This window comes from Triticum urartu, chromosome 4 (genome assembly GCF_003073215.2).
Source record: "Triticum urartu cultivar G1812 chromosome 4, Tu2.1, whole genome shotgun sequence".
NCBI lineage: Eukaryota > Viridiplantae > Streptophyta > Magnoliopsida > Poales > Poaceae > Triticum > Triticum urartu.
The window spans coordinates 579,428,744-579,449,203 of record NC_053025.1 but is presented as its reverse complement, the minus strand read 5'-3'; the positions used below and the strand labels follow the sequence as shown (position 1 = coordinate 579,449,203).

Sequence of the window (20,460 nt, the reverse complement as noted above, 5' to 3'; positions counted from 1 at the left end):
ACACCACTCAGGATACCCCCAGATTTCCCAGCAGATGGGATCCATTCCCAATGAAACAGACCAAAAGGATCAATCCTCCTAATGCATTTAGGGGAAAACTTTTTTTCATAGTCTCCTGCAGCCCAAAGTCTAAGGAATGGTCACTAATCAGGTCAGAGAGGCAGGTGGCCATCCCTTTCTTGCCTGCCCCTCTACAGTTCCAAATGAGGCCTCTCATTTGGAACGAGCTTTATGGAAATGAGATCGAGTAGCCCTGCCAGGAGGCTTTGCAGGGCTACGGGGCACCTCTTCCGTAGGGGTTTGTCTCATTTGGCTCCTAGTCACAGGTGTAGGAAGCTTAACCACATATTTCTTTTTAGTTTTCTTTTTGTTTTTACCTAAAGAAATCTGTTCATGTAGAACCTCTTCCTGGTCCATCCAGGTAAGATTAACAGGGATAGATTTACCCAATGCATTAGTAACCAAAATATCATCCCCATTATCCTCAATGGGTTTGTTCTTCTCATCCATCTTATTTTTATCAGCTAAATTACCTCTAACCCTCTCCAATTCTCTAAGTACATCCACACAGGAGAAATCATTATCAGGTATGTTCACACCCATGCAAGAAGCTCTATGTAACAGTTCAGAATTGGAGAGAACATCAAAAGTATTAGTACAAGCAGTGTGTTTACCTCCCAAGTCTTTTTTCTGGGCAAGATCAATAGCTTTAGCTTCAATATTCTCCTGCATCCTCTGCACATTACGCTTGCTGAATTTAAGAGCTGCTTCTGGAGCTAGAGGGGGAGTGAGAATAATCTCCTCACTGCATTCAGAAGATGGGAGTTGTACCACATAATCACAGTTGTTCTTCAAGCCTGCATCAACATCTCCCTCCACCTCCACAATCTGAGCAGGGTTAGAAACCACAGCAGCATAAGATAATGATCGACGAATAGCAGATGAATTTTGTACCTTCATTTCCTGACTCATACTTCCATTCCCCCTCGAAACACTGGTTTCACCATGATTCAGAGTTGTCAACCATTTAGAGGTATCTTGGATCATATGATTTCCTGCCAGCTCATGCTCTTTAGCCATCGTTTCAATGAGAAGAGAGGAGTCCACCTCACTGTCAGAAGACATGGACATCTCTTGCTCCTGTGGAGATAGACGACAGGTCTTGCCCCCACGAGCAGATGTTTCCCCTTTCTCCCCACTTTTCAAATTATAATGTTCTTCATCCACCCCCTGATCAGCGCGCTTGCGCTTAGGAGTCTGATCAGGCTTAGAGGGGTTGTCTTTGGCATCAACACGCACAGCCTCTTCGTCAACAGCATTAGCCACCAGGATTTCTTCCACCTCAAAAGTAAATTTATAGAAACGCCCTCCCAGCACCCCTTCAGCTGTGTTGGGTAGTTGTTTCACAGATCGACATCCTATTTTAGCTCTCACAGAAGACGGGTGATTCAAAGTAGACATATCAACTTCCAGGGTTATACCCACAAGCCCCCCCACATAAGCTACAGTTTTATCACAGCGTTTCTTAGGAGGGATTCTCCCAATCCTCACCCAAGCAACTTCTAGGAGCCCTTCAGAGTCTATGTCCTCAGACCAGGGGGAAAATTTAACAGCCACACCACACTTTTTCAGTTTAACATGTTCAACGAAAAGAGCACGATCAACTTCTCTGGGGTTAGCCATCCTCATCACAAACATGTTTGGAGCAAAGAACTTAGCAGAACAGCGCCATCCCTGACCCACATAAACACTAAGCTCGTGCTCTATGTCTTTGGTTAGCGCATCCCCCTCGGTGATAGTAACAACAACATTGAAAATCCTCTCCCTAGGCTGTCTATCCACGCTGAAATCAGGAATATAGAAGAACCCCTGCCCTTTGCTTTGAAAACCACACATAGCAGGCGAAAATTCTCAAGGTAAAAATTCAGTGCATATCACAGACAGGTGCCCTTTCTTCTTGCACTGCTCACACATAGCTTGAGCACATCTAGCAGTAGGATGACCATTCAGATTATAGATCTGACATGGGAGAGAAGGAGGGACATTGTTACCAGCGTAAGCAGGAGGATCACGCGCACCGGAGATGCAGGGTTCTTCTCCACCGCACGAGGCTCGCTCGTGTTCCCTTCTTCTTCGGCCCACCTCCCAAATCGAGGGGGAGCAGCAAGATTGCCGCCGGCCGCCTCGTCCCACTTCCTGGATCCAGCATCCCCCGATCCAGAAGCTTTCTGAGTTGAGGATCCGCCTGAATCTGTCTTGTGCTTCCACACGTTGCGGTCGAGGCTGCGACCGCGTCCCAGGCCGCAGTCGAAACGCCCAGCCCCCCGACCATGGCGCCCAGCCCCAAATCCCTCCTCTCTCATGGTGTTAACCTCACGAATCGGATCAGGGTGGGGTGGAGAGCTCGCAACTTGAGCAAAGGAACGAGGATCACCACGGATTTTGCCCTCCCACCAGGCGAAGGATATAGGAACCCTAGTTTTTGGAGGCGACGGCGCGTCCCAGAAGTGAGAAAGGCCCTCGCTGAGATCTAAAATGGGGGAGAGCGGAATCGGGTGTGGATTTATATGAGCGGCGCCCAACGAAACCCTAGTTTTAGGGGATCCATGGCGGTCAGATCTCATCTGTCCCACGTGGCGAGCATCGGAGACATGGCTACCCGGTCCACGCCCCAGGATCCCTGGCCCTCCTGTCAGATGCATGGGGCGGCTCCAGGCCCTCCGCGTGTCCGCTCTCTGTTGACCCACGGTCAAATCCTTCGCCGCACCGTCAGCGGCCGTGCTCGGCGCCGGAATCCTGTCACCAATGCGAGCAAAATGGCAAGTAAAAGCGACGATGTCGCCGATGTCGAAGGACTCACCCTCCCGGAGGAATCGCGCGTCCACCATCTTCCCGCGCTCGTCCAGAAGCACGATGCGCAACGCCTCTCGTCGGAGCCAGAGAATGCCGACGTCCAGCGAGATCCGCCGCGCCAACACGAGATCCGAAGCGAACCAGACCCGCCAACGCGCGTCGCCCGCCGCGTCGGGGTCGCTCGCACCGCCAGAGCTGCTAGCATCAGCCGCGCCGTCCGTGCTGTGCGCATCACCCGCGCCGCCTCCGCCGCGCGCAACGCCCACGCCGCCGGTGCCGCGAGCCACCGCGCTGCTCGCGCCGCGCGTGGCGCCCACACCGCGCGCCTCCGCGTCGCCCACTCCCCGTGCGCCGCCTGCATCGCCCAAGACGCGTCGAGCGCGTCGGTCGCGTGTGTCGCCCGCCATCCTCGTCACCGTGATCTAGTTGAAGATCGAGCTTCACCGTGATCTAGTTGATGATTTAAGATTCTATTATGAAGTAATATATGTTCCACGTTGGTTTTGCCAACGTCAAGCTTGAAAACGTTTCGCTGTCTTTTTAAAAAAATTCGTTTCGACGTAATTTGTAGTTTGATCTTCATGATATAAATGAGACACGTGTAGCGCCCGAATTCTACGGCTTGCCTCTGCCTGATCCGACACATTGGCTGACTGACTGCACCGCGTCGCACCTCAATCGATCGACGCACCGCGCAGAGGAACCGATCAAGAATCACTTAGCCACGACGCACGCCAGCCTCGACGACCGGTCGGTCGGATGAGCTCGAGCGGTAGAGTGCGCGGCAGGTGCGCCGTCGGCGAGATGGGATAGGCTCGCCGCATCCATCCTGGCTTCAATCCCTCGCCCTAATCAAATCACGAGATCGCGGCGGCCCCCGCGAGAAGATGCCGAGAGCGACCGCCGAGCGCGGCACCGAGATCGATCGACCCATCTGCCGCCGTCGGATTCTCTGGGCCCCCGGCCAGAACCGAACGGGACGGGTTCAGGCCAGCCAGGCCAATTGCCCTCCTCTGAATTGCTCGCACGCTGCAATTGCAACAGACACTCTTGCGTTAGCATTTCATCAGCAAACTATAAAATGCTTACCAAACCACTCCCTCCGTAACAAAATATAAGCCGTCTATTTTATGCTCTGTGCGAAACCGAAAAAACGTCACTTTGATACGGAGGCACGTAGTCAATATTTTAAATAGCGGGTTATGGAAAATAGCAGCGAGCCTTAAAATCAGCTATAGCGGGTTATATCGGACTATAGCGGGCTATTTATGAAGACGACGATTTAGCGGCTCCCTGCTGAAAAGGCTATAGCAGGCTATAGATATAGCCGGCTATCTAAAACTATGCACGTAGTACATGTAATTTCAGCAAACAAGAAACTGAATCTCTTGCAATTGCAGTGGACACTCTGGTGCATTATTCCTGCCTGAATTACGACCAATGCGGGCATGTGGTGCGCACTGCTGCTCCCCGTTCTTCTTCAGGTGAGATGTGCTGAGCGGCTACAACTAGATCTCCACTACCAAAGAGAGCCTCAAGACGATCCCTCCTGGCTAAGTCATGCAGCAGTAGGTCAGGCGCTCCATCCACCACGCCTCTGAATGCAACCAGGGCCGAACTTTCCATCCCAACTTTCTTAACTGAACGACAAAGGAATCCATCCGATCGAGATTTGGTGAGAAAAAGAAAGAACTCATCTCCAAGTGACGGATGGATCGTCATGGAGCCGCATCGAGCTCGGCCGTAGTAGGTCAGGTTTGGGCAAGGAGTTGCCTTCAAGGCTCTGTAATCTACTATGTAACCCAGCCCTGTGGTTGCTGCTGCTGCTGCTGCTGCTGCCCTCCTGGGAATATATGCGCATCAATCTCAAGCCCATCTTTTCCATCTTTCATCCTTCTTTTCCTCTGAAGAGACACGCTCAGCTTTCTATCCAACTTTTGTTATTAAAATCTTGTGTCTAGAGGGATCCCTACGACTGCCCAACCCACCGCGTTTTATCGCGTTTTCATCGTAACTCACTCTCTGTCAAAAAGGAGCTTCGGCCTAATAATTCCAAATGCAGGCAGCGTCATGCCTTCAAGAACACATGATTAATGGATTCCTTGCATCCTTTAGCCGAGTAGACTAATCATCAACAAAGCTAGCGAAATAGACATGCTAGGCTCGATGAAGCACTATTCTCAGGTCCTGCTGATAAGCTAGGCTTTAGCATTCGAAAGAAAAGAAGAAAAGAGCCGACGAGCTAGGGTTCTTTTCCTTGACACGAACTTTTCGGAAAGACATTGTCGGCCATGTACCAAGCCCTTGCTCACCAGAAACAGGAACAGTGCCACAAAACTGATGTAGAAGCACTAGGCAGCAATCAAACACCATATATGCAGACGGAGGAAGGAGGAGGGAGGAAGAACGCCATGAAGTGCGGGGCAAGGGATGCTAATTTTGACCCAGTGCTACTCCTTCTCCTTGGGTGAAAAGGCACAGGGATAAATTGGTGCGCAAGCGATTTTTCACGAGGCCACATAGCCATCCATCCTGCACCTACCTAGCACTGCACACTGCAGACCTCATCACATCCGGAGCTTCTCCTTGTTCTCTTCTGCAGATCACCACTGGAGTCTTGAGAGCCACCCTTTTTGCAGGTGAGGCGTACTTCCCCCGGTGTTGGTCAGATAAGCCTATGTAGCCTGTAGGTATGTCTCTGAGGAATCCCTGGCTGGTAGTAGTACATTACGGTGGAGTAAAGCTTCTGAAAGTGGCGCCGGATACCGAAAGGAAAGTAGAAAACGAGGCCAAAGCTAGGAGAAAAGCCCGGGAAACCTCACGAATACGCTGGCTGAGGCGTTCGTCCCAACTAATGTATCTGCTTTTCTGGGCATACATTTTTTGCTGAATGTGGATTTTTCGCCAGCGTTTGCGTTGCGCGTCGATGGCCGATCTTTCCACGTGTGAAAACCACGTAGCACTCGACTGAGCGCGACGCCGGCGTACGGCCCGGCAAAACTAATAAATCCTCCATCCATGATCGGTCCACAGGCCGACTGCATGCTCTGGACGGGGGCGGCTGATCAGACGGCAATATTGTAAGAGAGATCGTGCGATTTTATTCTCTTCAGAGGGCTTTTGTGCCGGGCACACTTGGATCAATGATGATTTTATTGTCCGGTCAATGGCCGCGCACGCGCTAGCTGATCGGTCATTGAGTGCGGCCGAGAAGAACCAAGATCGGCCCCAAGAATGACGTTAAAAATGACACCTAAAGCCTCTCTAGCTTTTGCGCTGGGAACCGCCAGAGGATCAGCATTTTGCCTGTTGTTTAAAACGCAGACGCTTCTAGCGCCATGCCAATCTGGCAATCTGGCATGCCAATCAATCTGCGCGTGGGATCCTTGGAAGGCAAGGGAGGGACATGGCAAATCAAATCGAAATCGATATCAGGTTGGTAGTTAGCATGTGAGATGAAACGTTGCATTTCGACCATATCCATCATTGCTGGCTGGCTGGACGGACGGATGGATGGCACTGTATTATCAACCATGTGTGTGTGTGTGCGCGCGCGCGCGCGCGTGCGTGTGCATTAATGAAGATGGGTTAGTTTTTAATTGCGATCGCTACTCGTGCATACGGATGGATCATGCTCGATTCCGTTGCGGCCACATAGATTAGATGACAAACGTGCATGTCGAGGGCAATTAGGGGGTTAAGATCAAGCGCGCCCCACCACTAATTGAGTGGCTAGCTGTGAAGTGTGAACTGTGTCGGTCGGTCCTCTATTCATCCCCCAGCGCCTCGTTCAGTCTCCTTTTTTGAGCCTTTGATCCGATCCGGCCATCTTCTCTGTCGGGCTCGAGCGAACGGCAGAAAACATCGACATTGAAGGCTAGGGTTACCGAAAACACGAGTTTACAGTTTTGTGTCAGAAATCGCTAATTATGAGCCTTGACCTGATCCGGCCGTCTTCTCCGTCCGGCTCTGTACTTCAAACACCGAGAGATTTCCTCTGTGTCCCTGCGAAGCTCTGCTGCATCGACTGTACGCTCATGCGTCCTTGGCAGCTGGTCCAGTGCAGTGCCCCTGATCGAGCCGGGGCAACCAAACCGTACCACGGCGATGGACACCACATGACCAAATCATGGCTCAGCCTGACGAGTCCGTGTCAAAAACATCACCAAGAATTAGCGAGCGATCAGATCATCATCATCCTACGGAATGTTAGAGTTATACTATAGAGTACTACTGCCACATATGTCTTCTGGAGGATCGGTCGGCGGACGTACCAACCTCGAGCCGCCTCAACCGACGTACAGATCATACCAGACGCCTGTGCACTATAGTCTATACTACCATATATGTCTTGTGCGTGGTTGTTCTTGCTCCCTCCCGTCCTGATCCAACCAATAAATTGTGCGGATTGGATCATCTCTATCCAGGTCACTGTGCATGATTTAAGACTGACGCATACTGGAGTATGTAGTATGGTAGGGAGGGTGCGTCATGCTTCAAGCTACATTTCGGCCGACTTTAAATTGGTTATATAGTCATTCGTTTCATTATTGCAATGCAAGCGAAGCATGGACGTAGCAATAAAACAAAAGAAAAGAAAAATGCTTACTTATGCGCACTCAAGAAAATCGATAATGTAAGGTAAATTAAAATCAAATGCACCATAATTGGATGACCTTGATATCTTTCTATGTATTTTTTAAGAAAGGACATTTTCCATTTTGATGTTCTATGTCTAAATAGTTACTTCCACAGCAATTTTTTTTCACATGCAAGCATGTCACCTCAGCATGCAACATGCATAGGAAAAAGGCAACCTCAACCTATGCAACCATTGCAGCATATGCATATGATTGGTCTCCATTGCGCCATTGCATGTTGCATCTTCGGGATGATGAAAAAGGGTCCCTCGCTTTATATTATAAAGCAACCATCACCGCATTACATCCGAGAGACGGTACAAACTCATGCCACCTCCGCACGAATGTGCGAAGAAGACCACTTGAAGCCAACGAAGACCTCCATCATGACAACTACAATGGAGAGGTGAAACGGACCACGGCAAAGCCAAGACTCCAAAGCGGTGCCTCCCAAGGGTACGGCCACAGATAGCTGCCACCGCCCGATCGTACAGATCAAGTTTTCACCCAGAGTGGGACGCCGTGACGGAGCCTACAGGAAGGATATGACATCCACGGACGCCGCCATCATCGGCCAGTACACGGACTGGGCAAGTGATGTACCCCAGCGCGCACACTCATCTGTCTGACCCTAGCTCCGCCAACCACCCGCAACCAAGGCACCCACGTGGCCATGGCTGCCCACCCGCACCTAAGACGCATGCTCTGCCCATGAATTCCATGCCTCCCGTCGCCAGGGCCGCCGCCCAACATCCAGACACCCCCAAGACCATCCCAAAGAGGTTGGCTTTGGTCAAAGTGGACACACTCTACCGACGAAACCGCAGCATTCGTCCACCTCGAAACATCGCCGGAGCGGCAACCGCCTGCACACGGGCGGGGAAAGGGAGAGGTGGGGTGCTACTTGTGAGCTGCGTTGGGATTTTCTCGAAGAAGAGAGAAGATGCAGTACAATGGATATAAGTATTTCCCTCAGTTAAGAACCAAGGTTATCAATCTAGTAGGAGAATCACGCAAAGCCTCGTGAACAGCACATGCACACACAAAAACAAATACTTGCACCCAACACAAACAAGAGGGTTGTCAATCCCCTTGGCGGATATTTGCAAATATCAAATCTTGTAGTGGTAGATGGATAAATTACAAAGATAAAATAAAAAAGTAAGTAAAAATTGCAGCAAAGTATTTTTGTGTTTTTATATATGATAGTAGTAGACCGGGGGCCATAGTTTTCACTAGAGACTTCTCTCTTGAGCACATAGCATATGGTGGGTAAACAAATTATTGTTGGGCATTTGATAGAAAAGCGCATAGTTTTGACGATATTCAAGGCAATGATCATGTATATAGGCATCATGTCCGAGACAAGTAGACCGACTCATGCCTGCATCTACTACTATTACTCCATCCATCGACCGTTATCCAGCATGCATCTAGGGTATTAAGTTAATAAAAACAGAGTAATGTGTTAAGCAAGATGACATGATGTAGACAAAGTAAATCCAAGCAATATGAATAAACTCCATCATTTTATCCTTAAAGGCAACAATAAAAATACTTGTCTTGACCCCTACTTTGTCACTGGGATAGATTACTGCATTGAACCCATCACAAAGCACCTCTCCCATTGCAAGACAAATCAATCTAATTGGTCAAACCAAACAGATAGATTAGAGAGAAATAGAAAGCCATAACAATCATGCATAAATAAGTTCAAAGAAGACTCAAATATTTCTCATGAATATTCAGATCATAAACCCAAAATTCATTGGATCCCAACAAACACACCACAAAAAGATGATTACATTGGATAGAACTCCAAGAACATCGAGGAGAACATGGCATTAAAGATCAAAAAGAGAGAAGAAGTCATCTAGATACTAGCTATGGACCCGTAAGTCTGTGATAAACCACTCACACATCGTCGATAGGGCGGCAAGGTTGATGTAGAAGCCCTCCGTGATTGATTCCCCCTCCGGTAGAGTACCGGAGAAGGCCTCCAGATGGGATCGCGGAAGAACAGAGACTTGCGCCAACAGAAAAAGTGTTTCGGGTGGCTCTCTGTTGATTTGGGAGTATTTGTAAATTTATAGAGGCGAAATTATGTCAAGAGGTGCCACGAGGGGCCCACAAGCTCAGGGAGCGCGTCTAGCGATCTTGTCGCTCCCTTGTGGCTCTTCTAGTCTTCTCCCGAACCTTCATGCGTCCCTTCTGGTCCAGATAAAATTAATCCAAAGATTTTTCTCTGTTTGGACTTCGTCTGATATTGATTTTCTAAAAAGCAAAAAATAGCAACTGACACTGGGCACTAGGTCAATAGGTTAGTCCCAATAAATGATATAAAATTGTATATAATTGCATATAAAACATCCAAGATTGATACTATAATGACATGGAACAATCAAAAAATATAGATACGTTGGAGACGTATCATGGGGGAGCGGACACATCCACGACTGACACTCCATCATGCCAGGACGGGTGGCTCGATCACGTCGGCGCCACCCATCCCTCCAACCAACCTCTCCTCCGGACACCCCCTATGTCGTCACCACCATGGCGGCCGGTTCCGAACCACGCGAGGCCATCAACGAAGGCTCGTCCACCGGTAAGAGGAACCCCAAGGACTACCATCCCACCGCTAAGAGAGCTCACCGGGGAGACCATCTACGCCACTACCGTCGTCCAGCTGCTGAAACACCTGAAGAGCGGCCAGCTCCCCTCCCCCCCCCCTCCCGACCATCGTCGTTGCGCCTCCACTGCCACCAACCATGGTAGGGGCGGACGCCCGCAGCTCGCGCCGCCCACAGCGCTGCCGCCACCGTTCCTGGCGACCAAGGCACACCAGTCCACCTAGCTGCCTGTCGTGGAGGAGCAGAAGTGCCGGAGCGCCGCCACCACATGTCGTGACGCTCGGCCCTACGCCACACTCCGGCCCAGGGCGCCGGCCCGCGCCAGCCCTGCTCGAGCGGGAAGACCCCGAGTCCCTGCCGCCACCCGTGAGGGCTAGGCTTCTCATGGCCATGCCCTCGGGCGATGGCGAGGGAGGAGGAGGAGGAGGAAGGGGCGGTCGGCGAGATCAAGGGTTGCCTTCCGGCCGCCACGCGGGGACGACTCAGGAGGAGGAGGGTTCTCCGCATCTTCGAGATGAAGGGGGGCATATGGAGCTTTGGCGTTCGCCTACGTTGTCCCCATTCTTTTATCACAGCCCGGTTGCCAAATGGGCGGTAACTAGGCTTTCTATTGGGCATCTGTCGCTCCTTTCTGCGCAGTTGACAATGATGCGGCGGCGAGTTCTTCGACACAAGCGGTTCGTCCCCAGTGACGATAAACTTTCCTAGTTGGATACTTATGTTCGTGACCAGATTGCAATATAACTTTGTATTCTTGGGTCCTTTATGTAAAATGTAAGGTCTTGGTTGTGGTTTTCGTTTTTAATTGGGTTCTACTATAAGTCGTATTTGTGTCATGTTACGTCTAATGCAACTTCATGTGTCATGTTGTGGTCCTTTCGGGCCTTTTCCTGGTAAAAAGACATAACCCAAAACCATGATGCAATGGTGTGAGGAACGCAATACGATTTTGACAGTGGATGGTCCATTTGCTCTATTTTTGGATTTAATGGACCAACCTCGGGGCTTCAAAGGCGTGTTTTCAAATTTTAAAAAGTTAAATCAATATATTTTTCGCAAAGGCCAACCTCGGGGCTTCTGCATGCGTGGATGCACATGGACATGATTTTGCTAGATGCAAGACCACTAACACCAAAGCATCAATAAGTATAATATCTCCACTCTTATAAAAAATTAAGTTGGTGTGATGGTGTGCCTGCCATCTTACAATATAGATCATCCGACCTATATCTGAAGGATAGAAAGCAAACTATGGCAATTTTGCAAAAAAAATACCCGCACCTCTCTTTACATTTGCAGATAAGGCCTTCCCTCGTTCGTCCTTATCTCCCACAACCTCATTGTTGAGCACTTAAAAAAGGAAGCCTCTGGAACAATCTGGCATGGTGGCCGCTGCCGACGTCGTCCATCCCCATGCCTCCGCTCAGTCCGACTACAAATCACCACCACGCCCCACTCCTCACATTATCTCTCCTCTTTCTCAAGATATCATTAGTTTTTATACATGTGATTACTCCCGCATGGGTCAATCACAACAAGTGTTTTGTAATAAAAAATGCATTTTGATGTTCCGTGCAATGCATGGGCATCTTGCTAGTATATGAACTAAACAACAATGGCATGACACACAAGATAGAAAAAGAACACCTAAGATTAGATTACCATTTTATTTGACACGCAGACTCACACCAACGTCATAAATCTATCAATTGGATGACAATTTTCATCCTGGATGATAGGTCCCGCTAGTCAAAAGCCAGACTATCGGCAGGAAGACAAACATCTTAAAAAAGATAACAACACACTTGTGCCATTGAGTCTGGCCAGTAAAAGTTGTATGAATTTTCACCCGGACATGAAGTGGTGTTTTAGTCACTTATGCAATCGTACATGAAATCCCCATCTTCGTGGGGGTGTGGCGTAGCTGGCAAGAGCGTGTCGAAAATGGGCCAGAGCCAGGACGACACGACCGGTTGCGGGATCACCGGTGGTGGAGAGAGTCCGAGAGTTGTTGAGTGCGGGTGAAGGATGGGGATTCGTTGATGCCAGAGAAGGGGGTTTAGGGGGTGGTCAGGGCGGCAGCGGCTCGGCCAAGTTGATGTCTTGGCCAGGAAGGGGGCGAGGCGACACAGTAGCCCAGTGGCGACGGGTGGATCGATGGCGATGGCGGGAACACGGAACTTGATTGAACTTGAAAAAAAAAATCAGAGTCCGCTGTTCGAAAATGTTACTCCTACTTCTCAAAAAAAAAAGGGAATTCGACTCCTACACAAGTCATGATTACTCGCTGCCTGAGGCCCTGAGGTGTGGGCTCGTTCGCTGAGAAGTGGCGATCGCGCGCGCGCGAACCAAACCAAACTCGATCGCGGAATGGAGCTCGACGCGTGGCCCCTAAATTCGTTGGGCCCGTCCTTTCATGCGTCCCTCTCCTACCTAGCTCACCGTCCCCAACCACCGCCGATTGGCCGCCACAGTGCACTGCGGCCCCGCAATCTTCCCGCTCACTCACACCTCCGACTCCCCCAGAGAAGAGCGCCGTCCTGCCTATATATCCCGCGCATGCACCGGCGTCTCGGCTTAGGCTGCAGCTCCATCGACCGACCGACGTCCGCGCCGCCGCCCGCAGAGACGCACCGACACGGAACGGCATACCTGAGAGCGCCGTAGCGCGCGCCTCCGCCAGGCCGGGTCACCATGAAGACCGGCGCCGGTGATGCGGTCAAGTCGCCGGTGGCCGGGCTGCGGGCCGGGGCCATCGTCAAGCTCAACGCCGCCTTCCTCGCCTTCTTCTTCCTCGTCTACATGGCCCTCCTGCTCCACCCCAAGTACTCCCACATCCTCGACCGCGGCGCCTCCTCCCTCGTCCGCTGCACCTTCCGCGACGCCTGCCCGTCCACGTCCCAGCTCTCACGGAAGGTAAGGTACGTGAGCGTGAGTCCCGGCCGCTGCCACCGGTGGGGTTCTTGCCTTGCCGCCCGACATTAACTCCGGCCGGCCTCGCCTCGCCACCGACACCGAGCATACGTTCTCGATTAATTAACGCGCTCAAATGCATTCCTGCAGCCGGGAGGAAGATCGGCGGCGTCGGCGAACAAGGTGGTGGCGACGGAGCGGATCGTGAACGCGGGGCGCGCGCCGACCATGTTCAACGAGCTGCGCGGCCGGCTGCGGATGGGCCTGGTGAACATCGGCCGGGACGAGCTGCTGGCGCTGGGCGTGGAGGGCGACGCGGTGGGCGTGGACTTCGACCGGGTGTCGGACGTGTTCCGGTGGTCGGACCTGTTCCCGGAGTGGATCGACGAGGAGGAGGAGGACGGGGTCCCCTCCTGCCCGGAGATCCCCATGCCGGACTTCTCCCGGTACGACGACGTGGACGTGGTGGTGGCGGCGCTACCGTGCAACCGGACGGCCCGGGGGTGGAACCGCGACGTGTTCAGGCTGCAGGTGCACCTGGTGGCGGCGCAGATGGCGGCGCGGAAGGGCCGGCGCGACGGTGCCGGCCGGGTGCGCGTGGTGCTGCGGAGCGAGTGCGAGCCGATGATGGACCTGTTCCGGTGCGACGAGGCCGCGGGGCGGGAGGGGGACTGGTGGATGTACACCGTCGACGCGCCGCGCATGGAGGAGAAGCTCCGGCTGCCCGTCGGCTCCTGCAACCTCGCGCTGCCGCTCTGGGGGCCAACAGGTACGTTTACGTACCTACGTAATTCTTGGATTGGATGGCGTACTACGTATAGCAGTATACGTACGTACGTGCGTGCGTGCGTGCGCATATATAATAATTTGCTCCGTCGTGTCGGTCTTGTTGCAGTTGCACCGACGCACGCGTGCAAATATATGCATGTAATGTAAATCAAGCGTGCAGTTGCACCCATGCTAACAACCAGTAGTGGTAAGATAGACAGATATGGGGACGCTGATGGTTCTTCTAGAAATCGGAAGAAAACATCTGAGATAGATAGCAGCAAAGGAAATGCTAAAAGATGACATCACAAGAGCAAAAAAACAAAAGAGCAAAGATTGCCAATTGACATCAAAACCAGAAAAATGTCATTTTTTGGGGAAATTTTCTGTCTGCCATATTTGAATCATGCGCGTAGATTTGTCCGAAAAGTACTTTTGTAGTACAATAATTGTTAATTTTATACTTCCATCTTTTGGAGCTTTGCTAGTTTCAGCTAACCAGTTTTCTTTACAAAAAAAAAAGACACGTAAACTTCAACTTTCAAAGTGCACAATTTTAGTGTTAATTATGTCAGTGCAATTTTTTCAGTCCGTGGGTATATAGTACTATAAACTCAGAGACTGAAAAAATGCATTGACATAACTAACACGAGAATTGCGAAATTTGAAGTGAGCGTGAGATGATAATGATTAGATGTTGATCCATTGGCTTACACTCAAGGCAATCTAGGAATTGACAATCCCATTAATTTACCGCTAATAAAAAAATAGTGTTATCCAGCTCTGAAGCAAGTGTTTGGAGAAAACATGATAATACCAAGAACAGTGATCCCCTCAAAAAAATAAGATATCGAAAAACTAGATTATAGCATCGGATCCCCCACGCGTACGTGTCGGTGCGTTACACAGCTGTGTTATAAGGACATAACACTCCACCTAATGCAATTGAGGCGACGATACAGCGCACAATAATCAAGCCTGCCTCTTTAATTTTCCCGCCTCTCTTTTCCCCCTTGGTAATGCGGCATATGTATGATCGTAGGGACCATATGCACGTTAATCAACGTGCATATATATATATATATGTGTGTGTGTGTGTGTGTGTGTGTGTGTGTGTGTGTGTGTGTGTGTGTGTGTGTGTGTGTGTGTGTGTGTGTGTGTGTGTGTAGGACAAGCCACCTGGAAGAACATCTATATCTATCTACAGGAATCTGGTCGGGAAATGCTGCGTACGATGGATCAATCGATCGAGCTGATAATGCATCGATTCCTATCATCACTCCACTGTCCTTGATGCTAAAAACACAATGTTCCGTAGCCCCCATTCCCAACAAACTTAAGAATCTGGCCCGATCACTGGCTTAATCAACGTACTCATCACTCAGCCGCGTGATGATTACTCCATTCTCACATACTAGTAATACAAAAGTAATTGACGATTGTGCGTGGATAATTAGGGCACACACAAGAACGTACTCCGTCCGTCTAATACAAAGTTAGTATAAAGTTGAGTCGCTTATTTTGGAACAGAGGGAGTACTACGCTACCATATGTTTGGTAACTACACGTATGGCCGTACGTACATTTATTTGCGACCGTTAAATTGGTTCCCAAGTACGTACTATCATATGCATGCGTTCCACGTTAGCCCTACACGTCCTAGCCTTATATCCTAGCTAGTACCTAGCTAGCAAAGCATATATCCCACCATTTGAAATGGAAACTTCTGTTGGTAATCATGGAGCTATCTATCTATCAGCGTCGTGTCACCAGTGCTGCCCAAAAGCGACCCAAGATCTGTCCTCACGGCCACAGCAAGCAGATGGATCAGATCATGATCGATCTAGGTAGGTGCGGTGTGGCTCCGTCCCAAGCTAGCTAGCTATTCCCAAGTCTCGACCGATCACTTTCCTGTGCCCTCCCTGCTGCTAATTAGACAAGATCGTCGGACAAGGACGCCACTTCATTCATTGCTTCGAGTCACAACTCCTGGTCAGTGAACATGGTAAGAAAAGAAGAACAAGACATGAAATGTTTGAAGTGAGGCTTGAGAAATGACCCGTGGCTGGGGCCTCTGCACCTAACGCTTCTGGTTGCGAGTCCATCTCTCGATCGATCGCCTCCCCGGCCGGCCGGCCATGTCGACCTCGATCGGTCGGTCGAGGGGAGCACTGTGGCGGCGGATGCGTGCGTGCGTGCGTGCGTGCGTCGATCGGTCGATCGACACGAGGCCGTCGACACGTCAGATGGAGCTTAGATTCGGTTGGTGTGACAGACACAGGGTGGCTTGTCCGATTAGCTGGCTGGCTTAGCTTGTGCATGCACCAAGGGCAATGCCAGGCGATACTTGCATTGCATGCTACTACACTCTAGTAGCGGAGTAGATGGACCGACGGCCAATCCACACCAAACGTACGCAACGTCGGAAAACCAACGCAAAAAGTACCGTGTGTGTGGTTATATAATTCGATCTGCCTTTTGTTGTTGGTGGTGGTTTTGACCTCTCCAGTCTCCGGCAGTAGCTTGCAGTTTGTTTCAAGCTAGCTATGCTCTGGTTGATGGATGGCGTTCACAACTTGCACATGTGCACGTGTGCATGCTCGGAGAAGGACAGAGGCGTGCGTTGCGTGGGTAAAAAACTAAAATGCGTCTATACACATCTGATTCAGGAAAAAAAAAGGTTTATAACGTCTTATAGTTCGGAACGGATGGAGTACATCTTTGGTCCCTCGTCTATTACAATAAAGTTGAGATTTTCTCTGTTAACTCTAGAACTAAAAAACAATGATCTCTCAATACCATCTACACACCCCTTCGATCCATGTTAATTGACGTTGGTTTAGTACAAAGTTAGTACAACTTTTGTACTAAACCAACGTAAAACTGTGTAGTAAAATAGCGCCAATTAATATGCATCAGAGGGAGTAGTTTTTTTATTTCTATTTGCAACATTGAAAACGATTTTAGCAATGATGTGATGACGACTTCGCACCCTGAGCAACCCAGTTGGTGTAAAAATGACCACAAAGATAAAAAAAATAGAAAGTAGGAAAGAGGGAAAATGATTTATAAACAACTAATTCAGAAGGAAATGAGGAAACATATTTTTTGCAGAATACATAAAAATAAAAATAAATTAAAATTATTATGAAACATATTTTAAGTTGAAAATTGAGTGTCCAAAAATACTACTCCCTCCGTTCTAAGATAAATGTTTCAACTTTATACTAACTCTAGCACAAAGTTGTACTAAGTTTAAAACACGTATTTCAAAACGGAGGGAGTACTTCATTTTACATTGTATAAAGGTTGCGTCAATTAACTCTGACCAGAGGGAGTAGTGTTATTTGTCTACTAATAAATGATATAGAGACGATAGTGCACATTAGCTTGTGTTTTATCTGTAAGAGCAATGATATACAGACGATAGCTTTCCTTTCCGATTTCTACACAATGGGTCAAAGCATCCATTGGATCGCATCATTTTACAAATAAGCACCTTTCAAAGAAGGAATTGTTAAAAAATCGTGCGTGCACTGTCGTGTGTAGAGTAGTTTTGTACTTCCTCCGACTGGAAAAACTCATCCCTCAAATGAATGTATTTGACACCAAATTAATGTTAGATACATTAATTTGAGAGACAAGTTTAGGACAAACTTTTTTGGACGGAAGGAGTATCTATAAAGTGAGGCGAGGCCTGTTTCATGGTTTTATAGTTAGGTTCCATTTTTATTTATTTTACTGTTCCTATCACGTTCCGGAATTTAACTAACCATGCATTGCAACCCGTACGTACACAGGCATCCACGAGGTGTTCAACGCGTCAGACCTGACGGTGGTGGACGCCGGCAGCCAGCGGCGCGAGGCGTACGCGACGGTTCTGCACTCGTCCGACCGATACCTGTGCGGCGCCATCGTGCTGGCGCAGAGCATCCGGCGGTCGGGCTCCACCCGCGACATGGTCCTCCTCCACGACCACACCGTCTCCAAGCCGGCCCTCCGCGCGCTGGTCGCCGCCGGCTGGATCCCGCGCAGGATCCGGCGCATCCGCAACCCGCGCGCGGAGCGGGGCTCCTACAACGAGTACAACTACAGCAAGTTCCGGCTGTGGCAGCTGACGGAGTACTTCCGCGTCGTCTTCATCGACGCCGACATCCTCGTCCTCCGCTCCCTCGACGCACTCTTCCGCTTCCCGCAGATCTCCGCCGTGGGCAACGACGGCTCCCTCTTCAACTCGGGGATCATGGTGCTCGAGCCGTCGGCGTGCACCTTCGAGGCGCTCGTCCGCGGGCGGCGCACCATCCGGTCCTACAACGGCGGCGACCAGGGGTACCTGAACGAGGTGTTCGTGTGGTGGCACCGGCTGCCGCGCCGGGTGAACTACCTCAAGAACTTCTGGGCCAACACCACCGGGGAGCGCGCGCTCAAGGAGCGGCTGTTCAGGGCGGAGCCGGCGGAGGTGTGGTCCATCCACTACCTCGGGCTCAAGCCCTGGCGGTGCTACAGGGACTACGACTGCAACTGGAACATCGACGACCAGCGCGTGTACGCCAGCGACGAGGCGCACCGGCGGTGGTGGCAGGTGTACGACCAGATGGGGGAGGTGATGCGGGGGCCGTGCGCGCTGTCGGAGCGGAGGAAGGTCGAGATCGCGTGGGACAGGCACGTCGCCCAGGAGATCGGCTACGCCGACCAACACTGGAAGATCAACATCACCGACCCCAGGAAGTGGGAGTAGAGCACCACGCGAAGGCGGGTCTCCGTGGACACGAACGTGACTAGTCTAACTGGCCGCGCCGGAGCGGCGGCAGCAGCTGATCGAGCTCGCGGCATTTTGAGTTTCGGTTTCTCTACTATTTTTTGTCCATATAATACGTACGTATACACAAGCATGCATGCATGTGGTCATTGCACAAACTTTGGTGGTTGAATAATGAGTAGTCATTCAGTTGAGGAAATCTCTAGCTAGTTGCAAGCACTAATACTGAAATCACTGGCAGCCCGTTCCATTGGCATTGGTGGCAATGGTCATGGACATCTCCACTCACATTCCCCTAGTACATAATCCTGCGATGAAAGACACATCTATCTCACATCATTGGAGGGAACTATGTGCAACGCAGACATCGTAAAAAGATATGTGCGTGATGCAGACCCATCGAACACGATTTAGAAAGGAGATGTGTGTGCTTTTTCAGGCAGGCGAGGATACAAATCTACTGCCCCTTCCAACCTCACCTGTCATAATTGCTCAAAGGTTCCTCGCCATTTATGAAATATAATGCTCAGAATATATCCACAAAACATTATGTCTACATTCTCTGATGAATATCATTTGTACTATTTTTCCCACCCAATTACACACGACATACATGCCACCTATGACAATACACCCGCAACTCATAAGCAAATGTCTATCTACATGAAAGACAACGAAACCAGGCAATGCTTCCTAACCTTCCATGCTTATTAAAATCATGTGATCAAACTCATGCCTAACTTTGTCTAGTTATAATGTAAGTATTAAAATTGCGACACACATCTGTGTTGGTGTTAAATGTCATTAGCTTGAACATTATTGTGTTTATATCTATCATGGCAAGATGGAGCATAAACATCTATGTGATTGCTTCCCCATTTCATAGCTTATGTTAAGGATACTTTTATGTGAAAGTCCGAAAGAAATTCAATCTTAATCCTTTCCCATCTACACCTTAGTTTGATAAATCAAATGATTGCTCTTTTCTATATGTTGCAATATGTAGTACAAACCCCAATTTTATTGTATTCCTCTGATCAAGCTTACTTTACATCCATATAATGTACATTAAAATCAGGGTCAACGCAAAAAAATGACTTTAAAGAAGGTGATGCCGACAAATTTAACAAGTATGACTACACTCACAAACCCAACAGAGCACCATGGTTTTCCAATAACTAGATAAGGTACACAAATACTAACTTGTTGGTAGCAGTTAGAAGTAAGTATCGGCAACAACCAAAGTACATAGTACTATAAATCACCTAAATCCTTTGGCAGTACCTGAAGCATCACATTTCTCAAATGGTGTTAAGCTTCAGTAAACTCAGAACCAATGTGTAAACATAAAATAATAATAAATGCAATAGCGATGACATGTCTTTACCATAGAGCACAAAAATTAGTAGTACCGAACACAAGGATTAAAAAAATCCTCCCAATTCTATCCTATCTCGGATGTCCGCTCCCTCCACGAGAAATCTCAATCCAAATCCATCCATAGCAGCTCAGACAACTACTCCAGCAATGCCAACCGCCCCCAAAAGGGTGTCGAGCTGTTAAGGCCACTGTTCTCAAGCGCATGAGACAGATGTGCCACCTGCTGAAGAGTTATTTTGGTACTTTTGGACCCTTCGTGAGACTTTTTTCTTGGGTTGCAACTTAAATGGGTGAATTGTTGGATCAAGATGTGGTAACACCTGTCTTGGGGCGGAGGAGTCTTCTCCATCTCTCCTTATGGCGTGCACCGCGAGAAGGGACAGCAGGCTTCCCAAACTTCGCCTCTTGTGATCCTATACGGGAGAAGGGCGATCAGGATTTTAGGAAGCGCCGACGACAACTTCTTTCCCGACCTCGGCAACCTTTTCATCAACACATGGGTGACGACATCAAC

General features: G+C 49.6%; 1 protein-coding gene across 2 annotated transcripts; it reads left to right on the top strand.

The window, feature by feature from the left end:
* The first annotated feature begins 12,577 nt into the window (after window positions 1-12,577).
* LOC125552859 (UDP-glucuronate:xylan alpha-glucuronosyltransferase 2) lies at window positions 12,578-18,765 on the top strand. 2 transcript variants are annotated; one of them, XM_048716556.1, is made up of 3 exons: window positions 12,578-13,047; window positions 13,190-13,808; window positions 17,608-18,765. In XM_048716556.1, exons 2-3 carry the CDS (start codon window positions 13,268-13,270, stop codon window positions 18,543-18,545), a joined length of 1,479 nt encoding a protein of 492 aa, XP_048572513.1. In that variant the 5' UTR covers window positions 12,578-13,047; window positions 13,190-13,267; the 3' UTR covers window positions 18,546-18,765. The 2 variants fall into 2 exon arrangements, with proteins under 2 accessions (XP_048572513.1, XP_048572512.1); XM_048716555.1 differs by having other exon boundaries at window positions 12,580-13,042.
* Window positions 18,766-20,460: the final 1,695 nt, after the last annotated feature.